The following is a 12,412-nucleotide window of genomic DNA, read 5'->3' on the forward strand; positions in this document are numbered from 1 at the left end:
CAGCCCGAGAAGCCCAGGGAGTCACTAAAGCCCATCCCTTCTCATGAGCAGGCAGAGCAAAAGTAATCAATGTTATAAGCAATGGTGGCTCCAGAAAAAGAAAAAAGTGTGATGGGGCATGTTAGGTTAAACATTAGGTTCTCCCTCCCCCACTCCGTGCTTAGACAAACAGCCTCCCTCCCCCCCACAAGTGAAGGTCGGGAACCGCCATGGTTATAAGCCAATTCGAACTTAGTTTTATTATAGTTACTGCAGTTTCGAGAGGCCTAAAGAAAATATATGTCCGAAAACGAGAAACCTTACTTGCAGGGATTTCCCTATCATCCCGTGCCTAATACATCCATAAAGATCTTGTAACATCTCCCCTAAAAACCTGAAAAAAACGACAAAAAAAAAAAAACACCAGAATATACCTCTCAAAATCCAGCAGGTACGAGTGTCACACGCCCCTCCTCCAAGGAATTCCACCCCCCACCCTCGAGATGGAAATCCTGCGCAAATCCCTACCTACTTATATGCAACGGTGTATCTCCGATAACGCATTGTGAGGGCACTCCTATCCCTGTCTGTACGGTAACGAAGTTTGGAAGGAGCAGAAGGTATATCTTGCATCACTAAGGTGAGGCTGTCTTAACTGTTCGTTCCAAAAGTTCGAATCTCACTATGGTCTCCTTTATACATCCCGCACCCTCAAGTAACTGTGGTCATTAGATTGCTTTTACCGCTCTGCTGATAACACGGTGGCGTGCACGCCCGTCCTCCTCTCTTTGATGGTGCATGATTACGCGGCGAAGTAATTGGTAAGACGCGACTTTTTTTTTTTTTTTTTTTATGGGAAGCTAGATGAATGAAAGTTGAAAGTATTGCACCGTCTCCACTGCTCACTTGCTCTTGCCAGTGTTGAGAACGCGTCGACAAGCATTGATGTCGACGGTCCTTTCTTTTCAGGCGGTCAATGGGAGGTGGTCTGTCGAGCAGACGCTTGTCCATGGACGACTTTACGGCAGACAGCTTGGTGTGCTCACGTGATGCGTATTGTGGTGTGTTGTGGAGCTGGAGCAGGAACAGTGCATCGTGGTATTGCAAGCATTGGCTGTGGTAGGTACATTTCTATATTGAAATTTGTGACACAATTGCACTCCATCTAACCTGCATTCCCGAAACCGCAATAATGGGTGACTCGAAACTTAAGACAAAACACAAAGGTGTTGCTCACTTTAGTCAAGGGAGAGGCTGCGTGGGCCACGATGTAAGCAGTTGACAGCGGTCATGCAGTTACAGTGGGTATATATGAGCCTCAAACTGGGCCCAAAGCGTTTGGTTCCTTCCTCGACAGTTTTCCAAGGCGCGGCTACGAGATATATACATGCGTATACATCTAATCTACATAGCACTTGCCCTTCCTCAAGCTCGTATCGAACAGTTCCCGAACTGCGTACATGTTATGTGTACGCATTAATTGATGAATAGATTTAAAGATCAGTATGTCTGACAGTGAGACGCATTGCGAGCCTTGGGTCCTTATATGTAATATTCTCAGGCTTTGATTTCGTTAAAAAAAATCCCTCAAGTTTTCGGAAACGTGGATTTTCACCGGTGAGGAAGAAGTGAAGCTTTGTGAACAAAGCACTGCTGTAGGGCACGCACCATTCCCTTAGCACACCATAGCAGTAGCACAGTGACATTTTTTTTTATCACATTTGAAAGAGTAGAGTAGAAGTAGCTGCGTTTTGGAGCTTGGTGACGCCCGAGTTTGGGGTCTGCTGTTCCATTTCTTTTAGTTGAGGAGTATGTTCCACTTCTTCGCTTGTATGTCGGCTTGGAGGTAGCTGGATTAGGTAGTTTGTTGATGATTACATTTATAGATCGCAGGAGGATCGTCCTTTGCACTTTGGATCTATCTGCTGATAGTCAACATAGCTCAACCGAAAAATTTCACTCAGTGTGCTGTGTGACTTCCTCAAAGAAACGCAAATCGTGCAGAAATATTAGGCCAGGTCCACTGAAGAAGAATCACATTTGAAAGGACAGCCTGAAGCATCGTTATCAGTTCACGTATCGAGGAGAAGCAGTGATTATGCGTGTTTGCTTGTAACATGCGTAGAAGACTTCTCACATCTCCATGTTTTTTTTATTTCTCAATCAATCAATCACATTTTCACTCCTACCGTGACATCCCGTGGTTTCGCTGGTTCCTCTTTGTGGTGCTGAGAAGGAGAAAAGACGTATAGTTTCGTGGTTCGTACACCAATGAGCGGTCGGACGACGATTGTGTACACTCGCGTTTGTTTGCACACGGCAAATCGCTGAACAAGCGTCAATGGAGGAAATTTGGGCGAATCGGAACTTGGAAGCATAATTGAACAAGCGATGAGTGCAACAGAAAACAAGACATGAACAGGACAAGCAATTGGTCCTTTTGAACGCGGCACACTCTCCCCATTGACTTTCCGTCTTTCCCTTTCCCAGTCCGTTTTTCGTATTTGCGTACTCTACCTCAGCCTCAATAAATCTCTTTGTCCTGTTCCTGTGTTCTTTTGTGTTGCTCTAGTGCAGGAGTGAAGCAGATGGTGTCCCTTTACATTGATCCGAAAGTATGAAATGCCATATTCCCGCTCCTCTTTGAGGGATCCCTAGAGCCTATGTGCTTCGAACTGTTCCTGCACGTGCAAGGAGCGCGTGCTCAATGCACTGTTAGTGCCGAGAGCGGTCCCCGTCGTCCTGGAGCGCACTAAGCTCCAGGGATCCCTGAGGGTGACGCAGCCAGAATACGACGGTTCCTGACTTTCCCGCTAATCGGAGCTCTTTACGCATGCCGTAAGAGACGAAGGAAAAGTCGCTACGTTATATCGCGCGACATTATGCAACACACATTTATTATCTAAACGAGAAGAAAAGAAAAGTCGCGCGATGTAGCACCGCAGGAACGAAGTGTCGATATGTCAATCCGGAACGTTTCTGAAGGTGTCCTTCTGTGCACAGCCGATACATTATCTCTACCAGCGAGGTGTCTATTCTGGAAATTCAACACCACACCGAAACTTTACTGCCTTCTGATGACACTAAACAGCGGCACAAATTAAACACGACGATGCACTTCGTCCAGCGCTACACGGAGCTGTCCGTGGTGATCCACGTGAGTCATGGTGTAGCAGGAAGCTTTTTTTCCTTTTTTTTTTTTTTTAGAGACGGGATGCGAGATGGCCCGTTGAATTATAGCCTGGCGCCGAGCATCTCTGTGGAGATAAGTGCTTATATAGAAACAAAAGGACGACCGTGGAATACAAGTTTTCCTCTCCGGCAGCGAGCGGGTGGACCGTGCCCCTTGTGACTAGAACAGGCGAATGAATTGCAAATCTGGGCAAGCCTGTCGACTGCGACGAGATAAGGCTACGGATTATGCCCGTACCCATCATTCGTTAGAGCTTATCTGGTGCAGCCGCCGCTCGGCTCATTCATTCTGACCGACGACAGCGGCCACCGGAATGCTCCCGTGGGACCATGGTGGCATTCCTTGCGCGATTTGCAGCGGGCTATATGGCCCTCTTACGTTCCATATAGGTTTACTGCTCCTTGTAGCTTTCTACGCAACGTTGGCGGACGTTGTCTTAAACAAGAGCTTGGATATGACAACTTTGCAAGGCAGGATGTAGTACAACACGGCGTCGGAGAATGTGGTACGATAAGCCTGACCGTTAGGTTAAACCGTGGGGTTAAATACCGCGCTCGCATCTCTCTTCCCCCGATCCCGTCCGAGTTACCCTCGCATAAATACAACGGTGACACCGCCCATGGGAATGCTCTTCACTCATGCAAAGCACAGGGACCTGCGAAGCCATTTTCCATGTGTCATCTGCTCCTAGCAGGAACGGATTTGCCTTGGTGCGTTCAACATCAGGGAGTGGCTGACCTGCTTCTGGAGGGCGTGAGAACCAGAGGAAGCGCAGAGCGTAATCCGTAGTATAGTGTCATCTATAGTTCCGCCTTCTCGTGGGTATACTCTACCAACGAAAGGACGATCACGAATGGAGACAGGCTGTAACGTTTGCAAATACCCTCTCCCGTGGTACAGAGTCAACAAATACGCTTTCTGAACCAATACACAACGCCAACCCCCAAACCCGACTGACACCACCACACCCCCTCCCGACTGGGCTAGCTGGCACGCTCTGCGAAGAGCACCGAGTTTGAGGAATTTTCTAATCAGTGCGTATCAGCGCAACGGGGAATAATACAGAGCAGCCACCATGTTAATATCACTTTCATCAGTCCAACGGCGACAAATCATCGATGCTTGACGCAATCATTTCGAATCAATCCGCGGGCCATTCTTTCGGTATACAGTATCCCCGATCTCTGTACCCGCGTGACGTGTTTTAGCATTCTGTACAGGCTATACATGTTGCGCCTTAAGCGCTTCCGGATGGAGACATTCCCGACCTATAATCGGACTGGCTCCGGTGGGGATTCCTTGTGAGCATTGCTGCGCTCCCCCATCATAACAAGAAGCGGATAAGACAAAAATCAATCAAAACATTAGCGCTTCTTCGCTGCGTCGAAGTCAGATGTGTCCCACGTACTTCATTCTCGCACAGGCATTCTTCGGGTATAGTTTTCTAGTCTGGCTCCCTCAAGGTTCCACCGGGTCATCTTGGGGGCCATCGCTTCGTTCGTTCCTCCCAGTAATCCGGGCCTTATCTGTGCCCGTGTGCAGTCGCAACATACATACATCCACGTTGTTGTTTCTGTTATACAAGACCAGCTCGGCAATGAGGCCCCCCCTCAAAGTCCGTTTTCGTCTGGGAACACTCGCGATCTTCGACGTTTTCTGCCGTGTCCAGCAGACCTCGGAAGCACACGCGCGATGCGGACCAATGAGAAATGCTTTCGTCATTTCGATGCTGCGTTATCCGTTGCGTGTGAGAAGGACAGTGTCAACAAATACTGACTAGAAGATTCTTTATTGTACAGGACGCCTTTTTTTTTGGGGGGGGGAGGGGGGAGCTAGCCATGAGCAACAGATAGTGTATCTTGAAACTTTTCGGACGTATATGTGCGTATTTTTCGAAGCATGCGAATAACTGGGATTTGCTGCAACCGAACGTTCGATGCATCTGCTCGGCCTTGGTTCACACATTCATAGATAATTTATTGTGGGCCTTGCATAATTGTCCACGATATTCATGGACACTTAGTGAAAAAAAGAAAAAGAGAAAGGTTCCATTTTCGATCACAAGAGTTTTCATGGTCGGTTTCAAAGAGCGCACATTCCCATGACCAGACGGTGTCTTCGCTCGATGTCTCTGGTTACTGTTTCTTTTAGGTTAGTTAAGAAACAGTTAAAAGAAAAAAGACAGAGGAAGTCCACAGCAATACATATTTGAAACAATTGTCTTCCTTGGGACTCTGACGAAGTACAGTTCGTATGTCGTATGACAGCCTCTCTGATTGAGTGCAATAGTATAATCGTATATCGTAGTCATGCTGCAGCGCTGCAGCGCAGTTAAACAAAGTACATCTGTAAGACATGTTGTTTCACGCTCATTCACATGAAGTTCTCCGACACATTGATTGCAAGTAACGTGTGAAGACTTGCCCCGCATTTCCTGCACTTGCAGAAAGGGATGTATATAGCCTTGCATTTGACGAAGCATTAGAGACCAGAGACACCTTGAGGGTTTAGCACAGACCGATTGAAAGGTGCACGCTTTGCTCATCGCGGTTATTAACTCTTAAATGTGTATTCGCTTATTGGTTTCCAACGGCTCCACCTGACTTTTTTCGCGATGTCCAAGGTGAGAGGGACGTCAAGTTCTAGTCACCGAACTGGGTCTGTATCAGCCTCTGATAAGGCACATCCTCTGTCCTGGATTGCTCGCATGGCATGGCGCAGACAGCAGTCCGCATTTGTTAATAGTTCTTTTAAAGGGGGTTTATGACACTAGACACGATACTTGACTTGTAGATCAGACGAGTAGATCTTCACACCCAGAAGAAAACGTATAGGGCCCTCTGGCGAGGAGGACCTTTGTAGGGCAACCACCAAATTACTCCGTGGTGAAATAGATGGGTGGTGGGTTGCCCACTTCTGTGAACCCTTTCCCCACCACCACCACCACCACCACCACAGCTTGCCGTAGCCGGCCAGGTTACTCACACATCTCAAATGGCATGGTGAGATGAGCTGACAACGATAGACCAGAGTGAAACAATGCTTCTCATGTCCTTGAGTATACTCTGGTCAAGTGCAGCTCCTGCAAGTAGGGCTGTATGTTGCGTGCATGAGGTGTCGACATCACTTCGGTTGAATAGTATCTGCTTGATTAGATCCGTTACCCATCGGACCCATCTTATAACAGGCACTTCTCCTACTTGATAACAACATATTGTGAGGCGGAACCAACCTCATCGCCATCGTCACCTTCGTTTTCTTGACAGGTAATTGGAGTAGATTCGTATTACAAACTGCAGGATGGGACAAGCGCAAGCTTGCAAGCTTGATTTACACGTAAGGTGGCGTGTCCGTGTTCAGAGCCCGTGGTCCTTCGAGCTTACTCTATCTTGCTTGAACTAAAAAGCAGTCTCCTTCTCATACTGCATCCAATTCATGGCCTCTTCTTCACGATATGCACACAATTTTGTTGGTGACGAATGTATGAATATGTACCGTAATATAGAGTGAGGCACTACTGGCCCTTTTCCTATGAATTACTGAAGACCTCCGCGGTACCGTTGTCCTAGGGAGGAACTTGCGTCAACAACGCTGTTAACTCTCCTCCTTTTCACGACGCACACAGGAAGGTATATAGCTCGCATTCCGACCCGCCCCCGGACAACTTCATCAGCGCGATGTGTGAGGTCGGAGGGAACGACTACGGGCCCGGGACGCCGGGTCCCCCACACGACGCCGTTTAATTACGCCCCCTGACCTACGTGCCCTAATGGCCCCCCATTTGTATGTACTCTTCACACCTTTACCTTAGGGGCTTCCCGACCAGGTAGACTCCGCCGCCCAACAATAAAGGCGGCCTTTTTTTTCCCCGGTGCCGCCGCACGTTTTGCTTGCTCTGCAAAGCCAGCTGCTGAACCTACCATTAATAGAGTTGTTCCGGAAGATGGTATCGCTCTGTCTTTCGATTGTTTCGCACCTACTGTGTTGGAACGTTTGTTTGTGGCCTGCAATTTGTCCTGCCGGGGTGGTCTTACATAGCCGAAAGGGATGGCTCTGTAGTTTTACACAGGACTCGAAAACAGGTAGAGACACGCACATGGCGGGCCTTTTCATCTTAAATAACGCACTTGTGGGTATTGTGCGGGGCGCTTTGCGTGAGCCGTGCATGTCATCGGATAGAGCTATCTTTTTCGCACCATCTTCCGCGGGCTTTGAAAAGAAGCGAAATTACGCCGTCGTCAATATTCGCGGGGGCTTTTGGCCAATGACGTTCGCTTTGTATACCTGACGGAATGTGTTGAAGCCATGCGGTTGCAATTTCGCCCCGCGAGTGTGTTTGCGCATAATAGCAATAGGATACGGTGGGCCCCCGATTCCTTGTGTGTGCACCGGCGTAGTTGCCCTGAGGTTGTTTTGTGATGCAGCCTTTAGACGCTCTTCTGTTGGGAGTGCTGTTGAAGGTAATGACTGTGTGAGTTGTGCGTCGGTGCAACAACAATTGATGAATGATGCTATCATGGTGATGATGTCATGTCATCGGATTTCAGTGCAAGTGCAGAAATATTGAGTCGATGTGACAGTTGGATGATAAATTGGTACCAAAGTAAACACTGAATAACGATCACTAGCATGGTATTTCGTGAAATGGGCCATGCACCTTGTTGCGTGAGGTTCTGTTTCAGTTGCATACAAGAACGACAACAAATATATGATTATGACGTCATCATTCATAATTTAATTGTTCTGGTTGGCATCGAGTCTTTCATCGCCGGAATGCGATAGCAAGAGCAGCTCAAAGGGAGCCTCTTCCAGCAAATGCCATTGACATAGCTATGCACCGTAGATGTCAAGGGAACCGCTAAATGAGATGGCATACGTAAACTGCAGGGGTTGAACGGACAATGAAGAAAGCCACAACATTTAAGCCTCACAATGCCCTGCAATGCCCATATCAATGATCTCAAAGGCGGCAGTGGACGAAAAGCCAGCGAGTGCTAGTGACGGAACTTTTTTGTCAACTGCCGCGCCTTTGATATGATCTATATACGTTCACTATAGCAACTATCTGCTTAGTTGCGATAATGGAGCTGTATCGAAAGGTTCAGGCTAAAGGTGTAAATTTTCAACAACAAACAAGTACGTGTATTGTGACAATGTGTGATGGAACTTGCCACTTAAAAAATGTCTAGGAAGCAAGCGAGCTGGTAAGGATGATGCATAATGTAAAACCCCGAGACTAGGGAACACGAAGGGACAGACACATCACGAAGTCTCAAGGCTGGTGAAGATGATGCATAATGTAAAACCTCGAGACTATATAGGGAACACGAAGGGACGTACAGACACAACACGAAGTCTCAAAGCTGGTGAAGATGATGCATAATGTAAAACCCCGAGACTAGGGAACACGAAGGGACAGACACATCACGAAGTCTCAAGGCTGGTGAAGATGATGCATAATGTAAAACCCCGAGACTAGGGAACACGAAGGGACAGACACATCACGAAGTCTCAAGGCTGGTGAAGATGATGCATAATGTAAAACCCCGAGACTAGGGGACACGAAGGGACGGACACAACACGAAGTCTCGACTTCGTGTTGTGTCTGTCCCTTCGTGTTCCCTAGTCTCGGGGTTTTACATTGCCACTTAATTTGCGGATCACTTCCCCAGGGCACACTGGTTACTATATCAGATATGGAATGATAGGGTGATTGTGCCATGATAAGTGAATAATGACATTGCACCCTATCCTTCGTATGACATGAAACCCTCATGGCCATCAGTGCAAAAAGCCATAAAAGGCACAATATATGTGGGTGCATCTCTACTAAAGAGTGCAATGGAGACCGGTGTCCCTCAGAAAATCCGCGAAGAAAAGCAGTGCGACCAGCGGCATGGCCTGGTGGCAGCCAAGGTCGTGCTGAAGACTGGGAGGTGGTGGGTTCGAATCCTACCACCGGCTGTGCTGTCTGAGCTTTCTCCTGGGTTTTCTGAAGACTCTCGATCCAGACGAATGTCGGCACAGTTCCCCCTGAAGTTGGCCCAGGACTCACACTAACTCCCCCGTCTCCCACTCCTTCCTGCTGTCCTCTCTCCATCTGTCTACATCCGCCGCTCATAGCCACAGTTGCTTCGCGGCGCTAACACGGAATAAAAAAAACAGTGCGTGATGCGCTGCTGCTGCGCTCAACAACAACAATAAATGAATGCATAGTGATGATGGAATGTTTCCCCGCAATAGTCGCAGGACCCTATATCCCTGCACTGCTGCGGGCAAGAAGCTATGGTATAGAATGAAATATTCAGAGTGGTTGGGGAGGGGGATATCAAGTCAGACTACAGAATTATATAAGTTGCACGAAATTAAAACACGTTAATGCTAACCCATTGAAGGGTTGCTTTGGATGCTTGCGAAACAAAAGAGTGCGCTGATATAGGGTTCCGAAAGCGACTGCAACCACGTGTCACGCCTCAGTGCAAAAACAATGAGGCACAGTTTTGGTACTGCCGCTCCCTCACCCACCCTGAGTTGAGTTCGATTTAGGAAGTGGACAGAATCGGTCAGCGATCACGATTCATCTTGACATCCAGGTGCAACAAAGGCGCGCGGCACGACGTTTTGGGCATGACACGTATGTTACTCTATTGAATATTTGTGTACACACATCGGTGCAACAACACGTGATGAATGTTGCTATCATGGTGATAATGCCATGTCATCGGATTTCGGTGCAAGTGCAGAAATATTGAGTCGATGTGACAGCTGGATGATAAATTGAACCTGTGTATGCAATAAGGGGATAAGTCGACTTCTCCCCTTTTTACTATTTCTGCTGCAAGGACATCTACATACCAGTACGTACCTGCAAAAGAAAATTTAGGACGGTATTGCAATTTATTGGCCCGCTACAGGAGGATAAGAAACGGGAAATGCATGTGTGTTGATGGGACGTACAATCAGATCAGGCAGTTTGGGTCGGACATGTACAACATACCATTAAAATGTATTTGAAATAATGTACCAAATACTGAGGGTAGTACAAATTATCGGAAAATAAAGCAGTTAAAGTACCGTAATGCAGATACTCCAAGAGGTATACAAGATAATTCAATATTGGTCACGAAAGTGATCACTATCTTTTTTCTTCTTCTTTTTTTCGTTTTGTTTTAATCAAGCACAGATATTATTTTTCTCATTGCATGGGAGTTGCATTCCAAAGTATTCGTCAGTCAACCACCCTCTCTCCCTTTGAAAAATAATCTACTTGGTCAGTAAGTTGTTGTCCTCTTCCACAATATATTGGAGCGAAGACCAAAAAGACCACGGAAGCAAGGATAACTTCATGGTGAGCAACAGTATACCTTGTTATGAAACTGAACATGAAATGAAAACTGAGAGACAAACGAAAAACAATTAGGGTATTGAGTCGGAAATAATGAAAACAATATTTAAGGTACAAATACCTTTCGGAAATATACTAAAGTACTAGCAAAAGTGTTCAAAATGCAGTATTTTGAGTACGGTAACCCAAGGCACACCAAGTATCTATACCTATATATCTCTCCATAGTAATCACCCTTAGTATACTTAAACGGCAATATACGCCATCCATCCACCACCCTGTCGCCGAAGCGGACTGCAACAGTCATTTTGATGTCGCGCCGTTGCCTGAGGCCATCCAGAACAGAGGGGACTCCCCGGGGATTTCAGTGCAGTCGGACCGTTGCTTGGATGATTGGATCGAGGCGAATTTCCACGAGTGAAATTAACTTTCGCTCTCTCGCATAGAAGTCTCTCGTCAGTTGCTCCACGCTGGTGGAAGTGCGACTCCCATAGTGCTTGCTTCATTTCAGTTGTCTTCACTTATTTATGCACGGTGTCATTAGTTGTGCGCGCATCTTTTAAAGTTGTGTGCCAGGGGTGCGCCTGCGGTGTTGCCACATAATGACGCGATATTGGTTAGGTTAGGTGTATAAAAAAGATTGGCGATGCTGCCTCAGAGCCACCACGCCCGCCAAATTCACAAAAAAAAAGACTCTTCTTATAGCTTTGTGATAACTTAATGCGGCCACCATTACCTATCATCCTCTGAACTTTGTCGTGTATAGTGGCATTGAACCTAAGAACTGCACCGCAAGCGTATCTCTTTCCCTCTGTTTTTCACGCCAGTAAAATAATGACCGCCTGACCATCCAGAAAGGAAATTTAGGGATGCGTACATTACGTGTGACAGGTGTTATCCTCATGGGTGCACGCTATGGAGGGGCAACCATACAGCGCTCGATGTGCGTTTCTTAGGCAGAACACGAGTCTTGCTGCAAATATATCTGGCTGTGAGTGTACAACAAGAGACGTCTGTAGGGCATACTCTGCTGTTGGTCGTTCTTGACTCAAGACGTTGAATACGGAATAGAGAATTGCATTCCCAAAACCAAGACGTGTCATTGACAACTAAGAATTCCTACCGTCGTCCATCTATGTAGGTGTGACTGCGGACTACATGAAAGCACGTAAGCCACGTTGGCTATTTACACAATCCAACCGTCATTTAAGCACAGACACAACAGTGGTGCATGACCGTTTCCTTGCATTATTTATTGCCCACGTACCTGTAAAGTGTCTGGAGAGATCGTCTACAGCCTACATATATATACCCTCTCTCGCCATGCGTTGTAAACGGTACACAAGGGGGCGTAGACATTCGGCATTCCTGTGGACCATAATAGAGGTTTCTCGTCTGCGGATAGTTGCCGCTAATCCCGTGTTCGTTTTTGTAAAGCGATCTCCGTGAATGATGAACGTCTTAAGCCGGATCCTTCACAAGGGAGGAAAACCCCGACCAGCCGCCTTGTTTTCCCATGCGAGTCCGACAGGGAGAAGTGCTTGCCTATTGATGGGAGAGATGCCGACACATACACGGACACTTCGACTCTGCCATGCGAGTCCAAGTGCGGCTATTATGTCTCGCTTTGATCTGCATCCCGTATACAGTATGGCCGCTAAAGACCGTGTGTAGCGAATAAAAAAAAAAGGGGGGAGAAAAGGTCAAGAGGATGCTTGGAGGTCCTTTCTTCCGCCCCATCCTATTTGGACTCCTAAGTCCGTTCGTCTTCGTTTATGAGTGAAGGAATTACGGGTCCGTGGTGGCGAGGACTTTTTCTTGTAAGCCCAAACGGAAGGCTTTGAAGTGATGTAGCTATTTGCTAATAACGGGTTTCTCGCAGGAAGGGGTTATAC

General features: G+C 47.1%; 1 protein-coding gene across 2 annotated transcripts in view; it reads left to right on the forward strand.

The window, feature by feature from the left end:
• The first annotated feature begins 594 nt into the window (after positions 1–594).
• LOC135388896 (protein Wnt-1-like) overlaps positions 595–12,412 on the forward strand; it is a 43,326-nt gene continuing 31,508 nt past the window's right edge. For both annotated transcript variants that reach the window (XM_064618766.1, XM_064618767.1), the window contains exons 1-2: positions 595–800; positions 949–1,098. In XM_064618766.1, the coding sequence (XP_064474836.1) occupies positions 778–800; positions 949–1,098 (173 nt within the window). In that variant the 5' untranslated portion in view covers positions 595–777. The remainder of the gene's footprint in view (positions 801–948; positions 1,099–12,412) is intronic.

The sequence above is a fragment of the Ornithodoros turicata genome, chromosome 3 (genome assembly GCF_037126465.1).
Source record: "Ornithodoros turicata isolate Travis chromosome 3, ASM3712646v1, whole genome shotgun sequence".
In the NCBI taxonomy this organism is placed as follows: domain Eukaryota; kingdom Metazoa; phylum Arthropoda; class Arachnida; order Ixodida; family Argasidae; genus Ornithodoros; species Ornithodoros turicata.